Raw genomic sequence first — 16,272 nt, 5'->3', positions numbered from 1 at the left:
ACTTGTTGAATTTTATAGATATCCGCCGAAATGGGTATCATGTTGAAACGATAGATGAAATGAATGTGGAATATCTTTGCATTACAAAGAATGTTTCTGGCCAGAAGTGCATTGTAGAAAAGTTACCAACTTTATCTTCTGGCTTATACTATTCAAAGATCAGTACAGTTGAAGCATACTCTATCATAAATCAGAAGTTTACTGATTCAAATACTTTTGTGCTTTGGCATGGCCGCTTGGGCCATCCTGGATCAATAATGATGAGGCAAATTATTGAAAATTCGAGTGGGCATCCATTAAAGAACCTGAAGATTCTTACAAATGATAAATTTTCTTGTGATGCTTGTTATCAGGGAAAAATGAACACTAGACCATCACCAAGGAAGGTTGGCATGGAATCCCCTGCCTTTTTAGAGCATATACATGGGGATATATGTGGACTTATTCACCCACCAAGTGGGTTGTTTAGATATTTTATGGTCCTAATAGGTGCATCTTTAAGATGATCTCATGTGTTCCTACTATCATCTCGCAACCTAATGTTTGCAAAGCTATTAGCTCAAATAATTCGATTAAGGGCACAATTCCCAGATTATCCTATAAAGGCTATTCGCCTTGATAATACTGGAGAATTCTCATCTCAAGCTTTTGATGATTATTGTCTATCATTTGGGATAAACAACAGTTGAACATCCTGTAGCTTATGTTCATACTCAAAATGGCCTTGTAGAGTCATTTATTAAACGTCTGCAATTGATATCAAGAACACTACTTATGAAAACAAAATTGCTCACTACTGTTTGGTGCCATGCTATTTTGCATGCAGCATCACTTATTCGTCTCAGACCGACACATTATAATAAAGATTCTCCTCCACAATTAGTTTTTGGTCATGAACTAAATATTACTCATCTATGAATTTTTGGATATGTTGTATATGTACCAGTAGCACCACCGCAATGCGGTAAGATGGGCCCCCAGAGAAGGTTAGGAATATATGTTGGGGTTGAATCACCCACTATTATTCGCTATCTTGAACCATTGACGGGAGATTTATTTATTGCTTGATTTGCAGATTGTCTATTTGATGAAATAAATTTTTCACAATTAGGGAGAGAGAAAAAGAAAATCGAAAGAGAAATTCTATGGAAAGTTTCATCATTATCTCATTTTGATCCACGTACCCCTATATGTAATCAGGAGGTCCAGAAGATCATCCATTTATAGAATATAGCAAATCAAATGCCAGACGTATTTACTGATTTGAAAAGGATAACTAAGTCATATATCCCTGCAGAGAATGTGCTTATCCGAATTGATATCCCAGCGGGACCCACTACTAGCGTGAGAGCTAGTGAACCAAAAACACGCTTGAAGCGTGGTAGGCCTTTGGGTTCTAAAGATAGAAATCCTAGGATAAGAAAATCGATAAATTATCAAAATTATATTATAAAGGGATATCCCGAAGAGACCCAAGATCTGATTAGTTCTGAGATTCTTGAAGAAATAAATGAACCCGAGATTCAAGTGAGCGAGGAAATTTTAATAAGTTCTACTAGTGATGGGATTAATTTAAATCGATCTGAAATAGTGGTAGATAATGTTTTTGCATATAATGTTGCACTTAACATTATGCAAGATAGTGAGGATCTTGAACCCCGATCTGTCGAAGAATGTCGACAAAAATATGATTGGCCAAAATGGCAAGAGGCAATTTAATCATAATTGAACTCACTTGATAAAAGTGAGGTCTTTGGACCAGTAGTCCAAACACCTGTCGGTATAAAACCAGTTGGTCATAAGTGGGTTTTTGTGCGAAAAGGAATGGTAAAAATAAAATTAAAAGATACAAGGCTCGCCTTGTCGCACAGTGATTCTCATAACGACCTTGAGTCGATTTTGATGAAACATATTCACCTGTTATGGATGCCATAACATTTCGATATCTCATCAGTTTAGCCCTACATGAAAAGCTTGAAATACATCTAATGGATGTAGTTACAGCTTATATGTCCGGTTCACTTGATAATAAAATTTACATGAAAATCCCTGAAGGATTTAAAATGCTTGAAGCAAATTCAAAATCTCGGGAAATGTATTTAACCAGATTACAAAGATCTTTGTACGGTTTAAAGCAATCTGGGCGCATGTGATATAATCGCCTCAGTGAATATTTGCTAAAAGAAGGTTACATAAATGATTTTGTCCATGTATTTTTATTAAAAAAATGGCATCAGAATTTGTTATACTTGCTGTTTATGTTGATGACATAAATCTTGTTGGAACTCCAGAAGAGCTCCAAAAGGCAACTGAATATCTTAAGAAAGAATTTGAGATGAAAGATCTTGGAAAGACAAAACTTTGTCTTGGTCTGCAAATTGAACATTTAGCAGACGGGATCTTTATCCATCAATCTGCCTATACAGAAAGGGTCTTAAAATGCTTTTAAATAGACAAAGCGCACCCATTGAGTACACCAATGGTTGTTCGATCACTTGACGATCTCCAGAAGAGGATGAGGAACTCCTTGGTCCTGAAATACCCCATCTCAGTGCAATTTGTGCACTTATGTGTCTTGCTAATGCTACAGGCCTAATATAGCATTTTCTATTAATTTACTAGCAAGATATAGCGCTTCTCCTACACGGAGACATTGGAACAGGATTAAGCATATATTGCGATATTTAAAGGGAACTCTTGATATGGGTTTGTTTTATGCTAACAAAGGTAGTGCAAATCTTGTTGGTTATGCAGATGCAAGTTATTTATCTGATCCCCATAAAGCTCGATCTCAAACCGGGTACGTGTTTCATACTGTCATATCATGGCGCTCCACAAAGCAATCTAGTCTTGCTACTTCTTCAAATCATGCTGAGATAATAGTTATTCATGAAGCAAGTAGGGAATGCGTATGGTTGAGATCAGTGATTCATTTCATTCAAGAAAAATGTGGTTTGGAATGTGACAGAAGACCTACAATTTTATACGAAGACAATGTTTCATGCATAGCCCAATTGAAGGGAGGATTTATAAAAGGAGATAGAATGAAGCATATTTTACCAAAATTATTCTACACACATGATCTTCAGAAAAATGGCGACATTGATGTACAACAAATCCGTTCAAGTGAAAATCTGGAAGATTTATTCACTAAATCTTTGCCAACTTCAACTTTTGAGAAGATGGTTACAAGATTGGAATGTGAAAACTCAAATATTCGAAACACAGTTTTTATCAAGGGGAGTGAAATACGCGTTGTACTCTTTTTCCCTTACTAAGATTTTTCCCATGGGGTTTTTCTTGTAAGGTTTTAATGAGGCAGTTAGAAATGCGTATTACTAAATATGTGTACTCTTTTTCCTTCACTAGGATTTTTTTCACTAGATTTTTCCTAATAAGGTTTTAACGAGGAACATTATCTTTTAATGAACATCTAAGGGGAAGTGTTATGAAAATATTATATTGTGGATGTCCATTTATTATCACGCTATAGATAATCTTCTCGAAGAAGATTATCCATTTAGTACTCCATTGAAATTTATCTACAAGCAGCTGATGCAGGCAGGTTGCAAGCAACTCAATGAAATGACTTGCAACAACTTCTTATTAAACTGGCAGGTTGCGAGCAACAACAACTTCTTATTAAACTGGCAGGTTACGAGCAGCTCATGCAGACAACTTACAAGCAGCTCAAGAAAAGCCCCGCAGCTGCTTCCTGAAAAGTCTCGCAGCTGCTTCCTTTCTTCTATAAATAGATGAGATTTCAGTTCATTATGTACATCAATTTAAAGTTGAATAATATATCAACTTCTCTCAACACTTATCTTTAGTTTATTTACTTTACCGTCATTATTTTATAACATCTAGCTCATTTCTTCTGTCACCATATTTTTGAACCGCTTTGCCTTCAAAATTAAGTACTACTGTTGTATCCTTGATATTTCCTAATTTCTGTCTACTCAAACTTGAAGAACTTCCTAACAAGTACTTTCGTATTACAAACATTCTTAATAATTGTTACGGTGATTAATGTAATCAGTTCTTTCACATTTCTTATTGACTACTATGGAGTAGTAAAGTCAAATATTTATCTGTAAGTGAAATTACTGTTGAATATTTTTACCTGCGGGCTGCGGTCCACTTTGACTATTAGCCATAAGGATGTACTAGTAAACTGTGTTTCTTAGAATTTAAATTAAAAGCTACACTTGTACACTTGACTATGATATGGAAGATATTCGAGTTATAATCAAAACCAAAATCATTAAATTATAAAATCATACATCTTTTAAGCATAACATACTCTTTCAATTGATAGACTGTAAGTATTCGAGTATCTGGAAGTGCATTGATCAAGCGAAGCTATTAAAAATAAACAGCATGGTCTTCCCCCTTTTACAGGCCTAGAGAGTTGGTGAGGGACTGTGAGCGGGGTTCTTGAGGGGGGGGGGGGGGGGTGTGGACAACAAAAACTTAGCTTGGACTACTGGTGGATTACAAGTTATAGTTATCTAGTCCAAGATCCCTAAGTGCATCAGTTGCAGCATTCTTACAGCTCTTGTGATTCATCTTAGCCTTTCTGATGAGCTTCTCAATGCCATTACCAAGCAAAATAGTTCTGAAAAAAAACATGAAGTAATTTCATCAAGGAGCTTCACAATGTCAAAACTACTTATTTCCTAGGAAACTGGCTGACAAAAACTTACCAGCACCCAATGTTTGCACCAAACCACATAAGTTTACCATGATGTGGTGACATTAAGGTGAGAATATATATAAACTAATCAGGATTAAGTGATTAAAGTTTGAGTAAAAGATATATATAATGCATTATAGGTTTGCTACAGATGCCAGGTGCGGAAAGTTTTTTCTGGCCGTCTACCCTTACAAACTGGCACATCAAATCCTTAACATATCAGCAGAAAGAAAAAAAAAAAAAGTCTAGTGGGCACTTGCCTGTTTTCTGGATTCCTAACCACAAGATTTCGAATCATGAAACAACAGCTTTTTAGCAGTTGGTCTGATTCTGGAAACCTCTGCATAGCTTGGATAACAGTATCACCAGCTCCAGCTTCAACTGCACGGGCAGCATTATTTGGAGACCTCAAGGACAGTACGGTAATCATAGACATGACCTGGAAAATGGAAAGAGCATCAAAGAGGTGTTATGGTGACTAAATTGTGTGCATGCAGATAGTCCTGTTTTCACGTATAACCATCACCGCATCAACATTTTCCACCACCAGTCACTAAGGGGAAAACTTGTGTGTAATTTATTATATATATAAAATATAGTATCAGAGAGTGAAACTAAAAAGAAATAACTACTCGTATGGTTGCATTTTTAACCTTCTGAAGTTTCTAACTAACAAGGTGGTTGGAAGGGTATGACCGGAAGAAAAATGTGACGAAGTGTTGCACTAACCGGCTTTCCCTCAATTGTTGTAGATTATCATTATTGGGCGACGGGTTCCAAAAATTGCAGTAGCTTCCATACAAGATATTCCCCTTTCCTGGTACTCTTTCATCCACAGAAAGAGATACAAAAGAAGGAAAAAAAAAAATATATATATATATATATATATATATATATATTTGTTCTTCTTAGGTGATTCTTTGAAGTCATCATATAATAAAAAGGGGTTCTTTTTATCCAAAACAAAGGGGGTTCTCTCAGTGTTGTGAAAAGCGGGCGCTTCCTCGCTAAAAGCGAGAAGCGAGGCGAGGCGACCCATCGAGCGCTTCTGCTATCTGAAGCGTAGCAGGTATTCAAAAGCGCTCGCTTCCCACTAAAAAGCGAGAAGAACGATGCGAAGCGATGCGTAAGAAGCGTGCGCTTCTCTGTTTTAAAGGGCTGCCAGCCTATTTAATTAAAAAAGATATTCTTTTTTTATAACATATCGACCAGCTGCAACAGAGAAAGAAAGAGGCGACTAGGGGTTCAAGTTTTCTACACTTTTCAACTTCAAGATCATCAAGTTTGGTCCAGGTATGTGCTTTCTTCTTCCTTCTTCCTCTTCTTTTTCTTTTTCTTTCACTGTTTCAGCGTCCAAATAGCAGTGAAATGCTGGCGAATTTTTTTTTTCCCTTCAGTTCTTCTTTCTCATTCTTCTCCTCTTCCTCTTCTTCATTTTCTTGCACTGTTTTTTCGTTTGAAATGCTGCCCATTTTTTACTGGAATGGTATACTGCCCTTCTTATTTTTATATCATTTATTCTTAGTTCTTATTGCCTTTCTTATGTGTTATTTAGTTGTTCTTTTAGTTATCCGCTTCACTTCAAAAAAGCGAGCGTTTTGCTTCTCGCTTTAAGCGAAAAGGGGGTTGTCGCTTTTTCTCGCTTCACGCTCTTCACAACACTGGGTTCTCTTAACAATGACTCAATCAGTCAATTGATGGAGGTCTTTGATATCCAGCCATAACTCTCCATGCCACCCTTTTCTAGAGAATAGTGATTTGGAGAAAATTTATGTAACAGCTAATGGTATTACCTCTTGTAGCATAGACGGATCATCAGAAAATCTTGTTGCAAGTTTAATAAGCTTGTCCATGCCACCCTTTTCTACAATAGAACTCTTGTTTATGTCACTTCCTGCCAACTGCTCACTATAATATATTAAAATTTAATTTTAAGTAGGAAGACAAATAGCAGATAATCAGTTCATAAGGACCAAAAGAAAGTTGAAGTTACATGCACAGCTTGAAACATGATTCAGACTATTCAATCTACATAACACGAAAAATTCAATTTGTATATCAGAAACTAAATATAAAGTGTACAAATATGCTATGAGCAAAACTTCTGAGACAATTGGGACTTCTAGCTACATCAATACATAGGCACAATCAGATGCTAAAATTAGCCAATCTGCCATATCAAAAGGAATCATGCTTACATTACCAAATTTTCATGGAAGATAAACATATATGTTTGAATAAATAATCAACTTTGCACCTTAGATAACAAGGAGCAACAAGTTCTGGCTACAACTTTTTCACCCTGTTCACTGCTGTCATCTATGCATCGAAGAATTGCATCTATACCACCATTATCAGCAACAGCTCTGCATATTTCATCCTAAAGCCAAAAGTAGGACAGAATTAACAATTAGGAACTACAAAGCAACTGACTCAAACTTACAAGTCCCTGACTATAGGAAAAATGTTATGATCATCAGTTTGTTATTAGTGGAGCCAACGGCAGCTAAGAGAACTTACAACTAATGCCTTGCCACCTAGCTGAGTACATGCTATATGCAGTTGCTAATTTTAAAAAAAAAAAATTTCTAAGGGTTGAAATAATATTCACTTTCTCAAGATAGTAGTATTTCCTTCAGAGCTCATTTATTTTTATTGCACCTTGCATAAGATAATTTATACCTTAATACTGCTAGTCAAGGTACGCATTGTGTATTATGACTAAAGTAGCAATCTTCCAAGACAAGATGAGTCATCAAAGTGAAAATTAGCAATAAAAATAAAAATGGAAAATTGACAACTAGCTCCTGAAAATGATCGGTTAACATTATTCTGTACCTTTAATACATGCGGACTAGTGACAAAACGGTCTCCTGTTTTAAAGACTCATAAGCCCATCTAACGAGGTTAGTCAGTTGACGACAATGCTGCAGGGAAAATTTGATTAACTACTGTTAACGTGGATCTATGTTAGCATACAACAACTTATCACTTACAGGGAGGGAGAGTGCACAGATATGGAAGGGATAGTGTATTTCTTTTTTTTATTGTTGAAGGTAGTAGTTTATTGATTCCAGCAACAAGCGTTGTAAGATAATCACATGAGGGCCTACATTACGAATAGTGTAATGACTAAAAGGGATAGTGTATTATGACAGATCCAAGGAAGATTTAAGTTTAAGGGGTTTAAGAATGCTGATATGCAAAATGCAAAGTATATAATTAACATATTCCTTGTGTCTTAAATATATTTCTTACATTATTCAGTACTTACATTAACAGCAACAGCCTTCAAAGCAATGCTTGCAGACACCAGACTAGGCGACTTGATCCCTTCATGAAGTGAACCAACAAGCACTTCGACAATTCCAATTTTGGCAAACCTTCTGGCGTACCCGTAAACCTACAGTTGAGAACAATAACATTTACACAAAGTCTCACTGTTTAAAGCAAGCCTTAGAAATGTAAAAAATTCAATCATGATTGTTAAAGCCATATACTCTCTTAAGGTCGGCCTACCATACCAATTCAACCAACTCCCACCCCAGTTGATATCTTCATAACCCAGAACATTCATAAATCAGTAAATAAGTGGATCTAGGATAAGCAGTTCAAGTTCCATATTAATACAGCATCCTCCATTTGAATGTATAGTTGGTTTATCTGGAGTCAAGGGTCATTGATCTGCAGTTCAATCATTGGGTCAGCAATAATGGATTCACTAAAAATATATTTTTCTCCTCAAATATGAATGTATAGTTGTTTTGTTGAAAGTCAATTTGAACAGGTTTGAGAGATAAATAAAAAGATGAAGCTGCAAATCTTCACTTTTAAAGAAAACCAAATAATAAAAGAAAACTGGTCAAAGATGATCAAGCTTAAATTTTGAAGAGCGATATGTGTCATTTAGTTTGCCACAAAAGAACTTATAATCTAACAATTTACTCCGTACCTCACAGTTCCTTTTTGGTTCTACATTTAGTATATTTACTTTACATATTAAAAAAAAACTAAGAATTTTGTCACAATATGATGTACGACTAGCATAATGCAGCTCTTATTCAGGTGATATAATCAAGGTTGTCTGGAAATATAAAATAGGGAGAAATCTTCAGTTTTTCTATAGTTCATGTGGTAATGACTGAGTTGCTTTTGTCAGAAGTGAGCGCCGATGCAACGATACAACCTGAAAGACTGCTCACTCAGAAGTGGTGCTTTTGGGAACTTCATCATATACTGGTCCAGGTCACAGATCATATTTATCTTGTTCAGTTTCAAAAATTAGCTTGATCCCAAACTTATTAAAGAATAGAATAGGTTGCACAAATCTATCCATGTGAAGTATTCCACCTGTATTATGGTGACAAAACTCTGGATCTGATGAGCAATTAGCATGAAATAGCAACTACTACTATAAATGTTTACTTACTTCAGAGGCCACAACACGATTATCATCAGATGTTAGCAAGACTCGTAAAGCGTCATATAAATAAGGAATGCCCCCCCTATTATATTCTCTTAAACATTGAAGAATCAGCTCATCAATTTTCAAGTTCATAAATGCCTCCTTGAGGACCTCATTACCAGTTGCAGCCGCAGAAACAACAGACAATCCACTGTTCAAGATGCTTATGTTTTCTTTCCTATTGTTTAGGATATTCATAACCATCTTTGGGCCATTACTCTCTCTAAACATTTCAGTGCTCTGTAGATCTGCACATGATACAATTATGCATATTAGACATTTACCACAGATAATATCAACTTTCCCATTTAGACATAAGGGCATGAAAAACTGCCAAAATATTCAACCATAATTATACAAGTATGGAACTGATATTTAGGCAGTATGAGTCACATGTCTATGTGTCATCTCATAAGCAAATCAAAATTATAACAACAACAACAACAACACACCCAATGTAATCCCACAAGTGGGAAGCGAATGAAAATTAAAAATTATGACTTGAGAAATTTCTACATTACGACTTTCAAAATATTACAACACCCACTAAGCATAATCATTTCATCCTCTAAACCTGCTACTGATGCATGAAAAAGTGTAAATAGATGCTGTCATGTTGATAGGTCTGCAACAAACAAGTCCTAGTCGTCCAAATAATGTATTAACGACTAATGCTTCAGATAAGAAGTAGGAACTAGGATTTGCTTTCTCAAAAGCAATATCAGCTCAAAAACCTTCTTTTTCTGTTTGTGCTAGACGCATGCCTCCAGTAAATTACAAAGAACAACTGAACGGAAACAAAAAAGATCCACAATTTTAACCCAATTAAAAGCATTCATTGTAAAACACTAAAACTATAAGTAAACATTTCATTAACAAGAACAAGGACTAGAATTGCGATGTTCAGTTTCACGGCCAATATAAAATAGTGGAGTAAGAAAACAAGTATATGTGCTGAAAATCTGACAGCATGTGATTGAAAAAAAAGATGTATTACATCTGTGAGAAGGCACGGGAGAAAATATGTTATTGATATATTGAATGAATGAATAATACTACACAAGAGGTCCTTATTTATAGCTATACTATACAAGGACATACTACTACTCTACCAATGTGGGACAATACTACACTATATACATGCTGTAAATTAACACTCCCCCTCAAGCCGGTGCATACAAATCATATGTACCGAGCTTGTTACATATATAACTAATACGAGGACCAGTGAGAGACTTGGTGAAAATATCTGCAAGTTGATCATTTGACCTCACAAACTTTCTAGCAATCTCTCCTGAAAGTATCTTTTCTCTGACGAAGTGACAATCAATCTCAATGTGTTTAGTTCTCTCATGGAACACCGGATTTGATGCAATATGAAGGGCAGCTTGATTATCGCACACAAGTTCCATCCGACTGATTTCATCAAATTTCAACTCCTTGAGCAATTGTTTGGTCCAGACTAGCTCACATGTTGCCATAGCCATTGCTCGATATTCTGCTTCTGCACTAGACCGAGCAACTATATTTTGTTTCTTGCTCTTCCAGGATACCAAACTTCCTCCTACTAAAACACAATATCCAGACGTAGAACATCTATCAGAAGGTGATCCTGCCCAATCAGCATCTGAGTATCCAATGATCTGCTCATGACCTCGATCCTCAAAGAGTAACCCTTTGCCTGGAGCCGATTTTATATATCGAATAATGCGGACAACTGCATCCCAATGACTATCACAGGGAGAATTCATAAACTGACTTACAACACTCACAGGATAGGAAATGTCGGGTCTAGTCACTGTGAGATAATTTAATTTTCCAACCAGCCGCCTATAGCTTGCAGGATCGCTAAGCGGCTCCCCCTGTCCTGGCATAAGTTTAGAATTCGGATCCATCGGAGTGTCAACAGGTCTGCAACCTATCATCCCCGTCTCCTCAAGAATGTCTAAAGCATATTTTCTTTGAGAAATAACAATACCTGAGCTAGACTGGGCAACCTCAATACCCAGAAAGTACTTCAATCTGCCTAGATCCTTAGTTTGGAAGTGCTGGAAGAGATGCTGCTTCAGATTGGTAATACCATCCTGATCATTGCCAGTAATAACAATATCATCAACATAGACTACCAGATAAATACAGAGACTTGAAGCAGAGTGCCGATAAAACACAGAGTGATCAGCTTCACTACGAATCATGCCAAACTCCTGGATAACCGTGCTGAACTTACCAAACCAGGCACGAGGAGACTGCTTTGGACCATAAAGTGACCGACGCAAGCGACATACAAGGCCACGAGACTCCCCCTGAGCAACAAAACCAGACGGTTGCTCCATATAAACCTCTGTGGTCGAAGGTGGAGGAGGAGCTATAGTAAACTCCTCAAAGGTCGGTATAGGTAAGACCTCAGATATATCATGGTGGTCAGCAGAGGTAAAGAAAGGTTTAGACTCAAAAAATGTGACGTCAGCTGACATAAGGTACCTACGAAGATCTGGAGAATAACAACGATATCCCTTCTGAACACGAGAATAACCAAGGAAGACACACTTGAGAGCACGGGGAGCTAACTTATCTTTCCCAGAGGCTAAGTTATGAACAAAACACGTGCTCCCAAAAACACGAGGTGGAAGAGAGTATAAGGGTGACTGGGGAAATAATACTGAATGCGGAATCTGATTCTTGATGGGAGATGAAGGCATCCGATTAATCAAATAACAAGCTGTGAGAACTGCATCGCCCTAAAAACGCAACGGAATACGAGATTCAATTAGAAGTGTGCGAGCAGTCTCAATAAGGTGCTTATTCTTTCTCTCAACAACCCCATTTTGCTGAGGGGTATAAGGACAAGATGTCTGATGAATAATTCCCTTAGAAGTCATAAACTGCTGAAATTGAGAAGATAAATATTCTAAGGCATTATCACTGCGAAAAATGCGAATAGAAACACCAAATTGGTTTTTGATTTCAGCACAGAAACTCTGGAATATAGAAAATAACTCAGAACGATCTTTCATTAAGAAAAGCCAAGTACATCTTGAATAATCATCAATGAAACTGACAAAGTAACGAAATCCCAAGGATGAACTGACTCTACTAGGACCCCATATATCAGAATGAACTAAGGAGAAGACAGACTCTGCATGACTCTCAACACTACGCGAAAAGGAGGCTCGGGTATGTTTTCCCAAGTTGACACGACTCACAATCTAATGTAGACAAACTAGATAAACTAGGCACCATCTTCTGAAGTTTGGATAAACTCGGATGTCCTAAACGTCTGTGGATTAGATCTGGAGGATCTGTAACTAGACATGTTGTGGAAGGACTGAGTGAGTTAAGGTAGTAAAGGCCTTCTGATTCACGCCCTGTACCAATTGTCTGTCCCGTACTGCGGTCCTGCATAATAAAAGAATCGTCAATAAAATATATACCACAATGGAGGGCACGAGTCAAACGACTAACAGATGCAAGACTAAAAGGACAGCCAGGGACATAAAGAACGGAATCTAGGGTGATAGAAGACAAGGGATTAGCTTGTCCAACTCCTTTTGCCTTAGTTTGACATCCATTGGCTAAAGTAACAGTGGGAAGAGACTGTGAATATACAATATTTGACAAAAGTGATATATTACCAGAGATGTGATCAGAAGCGCCGGAGTCCATGACCCATGGGCCAAGAGTGCTAGACTGGGAAACACAAGCAAAAGAATTACCAGAAACAGAAGTATCAGTCTGAGCAACTGAGGCTACTTGTGGAGATGTCTGCTTACTTGCTCGATACTGAAGGAGCTCATTATATTCTTCTTTAGATAAAGAAAATCCTTGGTTACCTGGAGTCTCGGTCTGAGCAATGTAAGCATTTTTGGGTGGACGACCATGTAAGGAATAACACATTTCACGAGTGTGTCCAAGTTTGTGACAATAAGAACACTTGGGTCTAGATCTTCCAAAACGACCTCCTCCTCGTCTATGCTCCATAGTTTGAGATGCCCGAACATCCATTGTCTGGGATGCAAGAACAGAGGAATCAAGTATCTGTGATGAGATCACTGGTGGACTTGGTGCTGCAGCAAGGCGGAGTAATCGAGAGAATAATTCATCAACTGTCGGGACAGACGGACTAGCCAAAATCTGGTCGCGTACTGAATCAAGATCATTAGGAAGTAGCTCTTGTTGTTTTTCCACACTAGCCGAAACTGGCATCAACTTCTCAAATTCCTCCATGACTGCCTGTACTTGACCCAAGTAAGTAGACATATCCAATTCCTGCTTCTTTAAGTTTGTCATCCGTGATATCACATCATAGAAGCGAGATATGTCATTAGTGTATAAGGTGCGTGCCTTTGCCCAAACCAAATAACATGTCTGGAATGGACGAAACAAGGGCATCAACTTGGAATCAATAGATCGCCACAAGATGCTACATAACTGAGCATCGATTTTTGCCCAAAGTGCTATTGCCTTTTCATCTCCATCGCTAGACTGTTTGATTAGATGATCTTGAACACCTTGACCTCTACACCATAACTCGACAGATGAAGCCCAAGCTAAGTAGTTTGAACCTCCCATTAAAGGTTCCGAGGTAATAATAACACTAGAGTTTCCAGAACTCATGTTTCTAGACCCAAAAGCATCAAATCCCAAAGACATTGTTGCAAATTATTGCCAAATAGGAGAAAGAATCAACTGTAATCCACTGAAACAGTGTACGGAAACACAGAAACAGAATACTGAAAACTGTAGCTGCCGGAATCTACTGTAGCTGTCGGAATAGTACTGTAGCTGCCGGAAAAAACTCAAAGTTGTCGGAATGGAATGAAAACAGTAGGGGTAGGATCGGAATTACCAGGCGACCCAACTGTTCTGAAGGAAGATTTTCAAAAAATGGCCGGAAGTGGTCGTACGCGCCGGCGCGTGAGCTCACGCGCGTGAGCTTCTGGTGGTGCGTGAGGCTGCTTCTGCCGGAGTTGTTCACTGGGGTTTGGTCGCCGGACAGTGACGACTCTTGTGGTAGTGTTGGATTTTGCACAACACTGACAGAAATGAAGCAGATAGAAAACAACCTTAAAAAAAATACTGATTTCTCTTTCCCGGAATCGCTGGAATTTATGCACAGCGATAAGTCTCTCACAATTGCTCTGATACCATGTGAGAAGGCACGGGAGAAAATATGTTATTGATATATTGAATGAATGAATAATACTACACAAGAGGTCCTTATTTATAGCTATACTATACAAGGACATACTACTCCTCTACCAATGTGGGACAATACTACACTATATACATGTTGTAAATTAACAACATCCAGCATCTCATTATCTATTATTTCTTCTTCTTTAAAATAATTGAAAAGTATCAAAGTCATTATACATACGCATAAATTCCAAATAACACGCATTCCCTCAAGGAACATTAATGAACTTAAAATATGTGTCATACCATGAAGTAAAGAAGCCAACGTCTTCAGAGCTGAAACAAGGCTCTGATCGAATCCACTCCCAAGTTTACAACATATGGAACACACCAATCCTACAGCACCATTCTTAGTTGCTATAGCAGCATTTCCTGATCCATCAACATTACACACATCATTTAACTTATCTAACCATTCAATAATTTGCTTTACGTCGCTCTCATCCCCGCCTCCCTGCTTCCAATCACGATCCAATTCCTTCAGCCTCTCAAGTGATTGAATTACCGGATTTCCCTCCCCAGATCCCGAAATGCTAGTCACAATACCTGAGAATGAACATGAAACAGACTGAAGTAAGATTTAGTGAGAAAAGGAGAGGGGGGGGGGGGGGGGGCTCTGTTACTGAAACTAAAAATACCGGAGAGATTGACGCCTTGGAGAGACAGGGTTTGAATGGCGTCTTCAAGGGCTTCTGTGGGGTCCATTCCAAGATCTTCAATATTTTCTTTCACTAATTCATCGAAGGCTTGTTGAGATATTGTGCGAGCGGAGTTCGGTGGGGCCATATTCGCCGTCGACGGCGATCGATTGCTCGGTGCAACTAACCACGAGTCTGAGACGGTGAGAGGGAAATCGCCGGCGGAAGCTGAAGAAGAGAGTGCGGGAGATGCTTTTGGAATTTTTGAATCAAACAGACGTCGGTCCACAGAATATTGGGCTGATTGGCCCAATTTCCTCATGGACAAGCCCATGACCAAATTGGTGAGGGAAATGGGAAAAAATCGTAAAAATTGCATGGGTCGCCCCATTTGGTCGCCCATTTTTTACTTATACCCGTTTTATTATTCCGTTTGCATCCGTACCTATTTTTTTGTTAAAAGCATTTTAAAAAGACTATTTATCTCTTCTTTAATAAAAGACTATTGACAAACTGCAGGACAAAAATTTAAGCATGTTTAGGCTGAAGTTTTAGCAAATAAACTAAAAAAACTTCAGTTTGTTTAGACTGAAGTTTCGGAAAAAATCAAGACAAAACTGTAGACTGCGTTACAAAATTTCAGTATGTTTTGGTATGAAATTTTAGCAAATGAACTAAATAACTTAAGCATGCATTAGCAAAAACTCTTTAGAAAATTACATACTACAAGACAAAAATTTATGCATGTTTAGTCTGAAATTTTAGCAAATGAACTAAAAAATTTCAGCATGTTTAGTCTGAAATTTTAGCAAATGAACTGAATAACTTCAGCATGCATTAGCAAAAACTCATTAGAAAATTACATACTACAAGACAAAAACTTAAGCATGTTTAGTCTGAAGTTTTAGCAAATGAACTAAATAACTTAAACATGTTTAGTCTGAAGTTTTAGCAAATGAACTAAATAATTTAAGCATGTTTAGTCTGAAATTTTAGCAAATGAACTAAATAACTTAAGCATGTTTAGTCTGAAGTTTTAGCAAGTGAACTAAATAACTTAAGTATGTTTAGTCTAAAGTTTTAGAAAATGAACTAAATAATAACTTCAGCATGTTTAGACTGAAGTTTCAGATAAAATTCATGGCAAAATTGTAGACTGCAGGATAAATAACTTCAACATACATTAGCATGAACTTTTAGCTTCAATGTGAAACAACTCCATGCTATATTAGCATGAAGTTTTAGCTTCAACATGAAACAACTTCATGCAAGTGTGA

General features: G+C 37.4%; 1 protein-coding gene across 1 annotated transcript; it reads right to left on the bottom strand.

Annotated features, from left to right (window-relative positions):
* Positions 1 to 4,243: 4,243 nt before the first annotated feature.
* On the bottom strand, positions 4,244 to 15,431 carry LOC104091941 (uncharacterized). Its single transcript, XM_070196834.1, has 8 exons — positions 14,996 to 15,431; positions 14,604 to 14,903; positions 9,126 to 9,409; positions 7,971 to 8,099; positions 6,954 to 7,076; positions 6,490 to 6,597; positions 4,957 to 5,135; positions 4,244 to 4,618 (listed from the first exon to the last, which is right to left on the bottom strand). Exons 1-8 carry the CDS (start codon positions 15,396 to 15,398, stop codon positions 4,495 to 4,497), a joined length of 1,650 nt encoding a protein of 549 aa, XP_070052935.1. The 5' UTR covers positions 15,399 to 15,431; the 3' UTR covers positions 4,244 to 4,494.
* Between the last annotated feature and the right edge of the window lie 841 nt (positions 15,432 to 16,272).

This window comes from Nicotiana tomentosiformis, chromosome 3 (genome assembly GCF_000390325.3).
Source record: "Nicotiana tomentosiformis chromosome 3, ASM39032v3, whole genome shotgun sequence".
NCBI lineage: Eukaryota > Viridiplantae > Streptophyta > Magnoliopsida > Solanales > Solanaceae > Nicotiana > Nicotiana tomentosiformis.
Note: the sequence above shows the minus strand (reverse complement) of the source record. Positions and strands in the feature narration are given on the sequence as shown.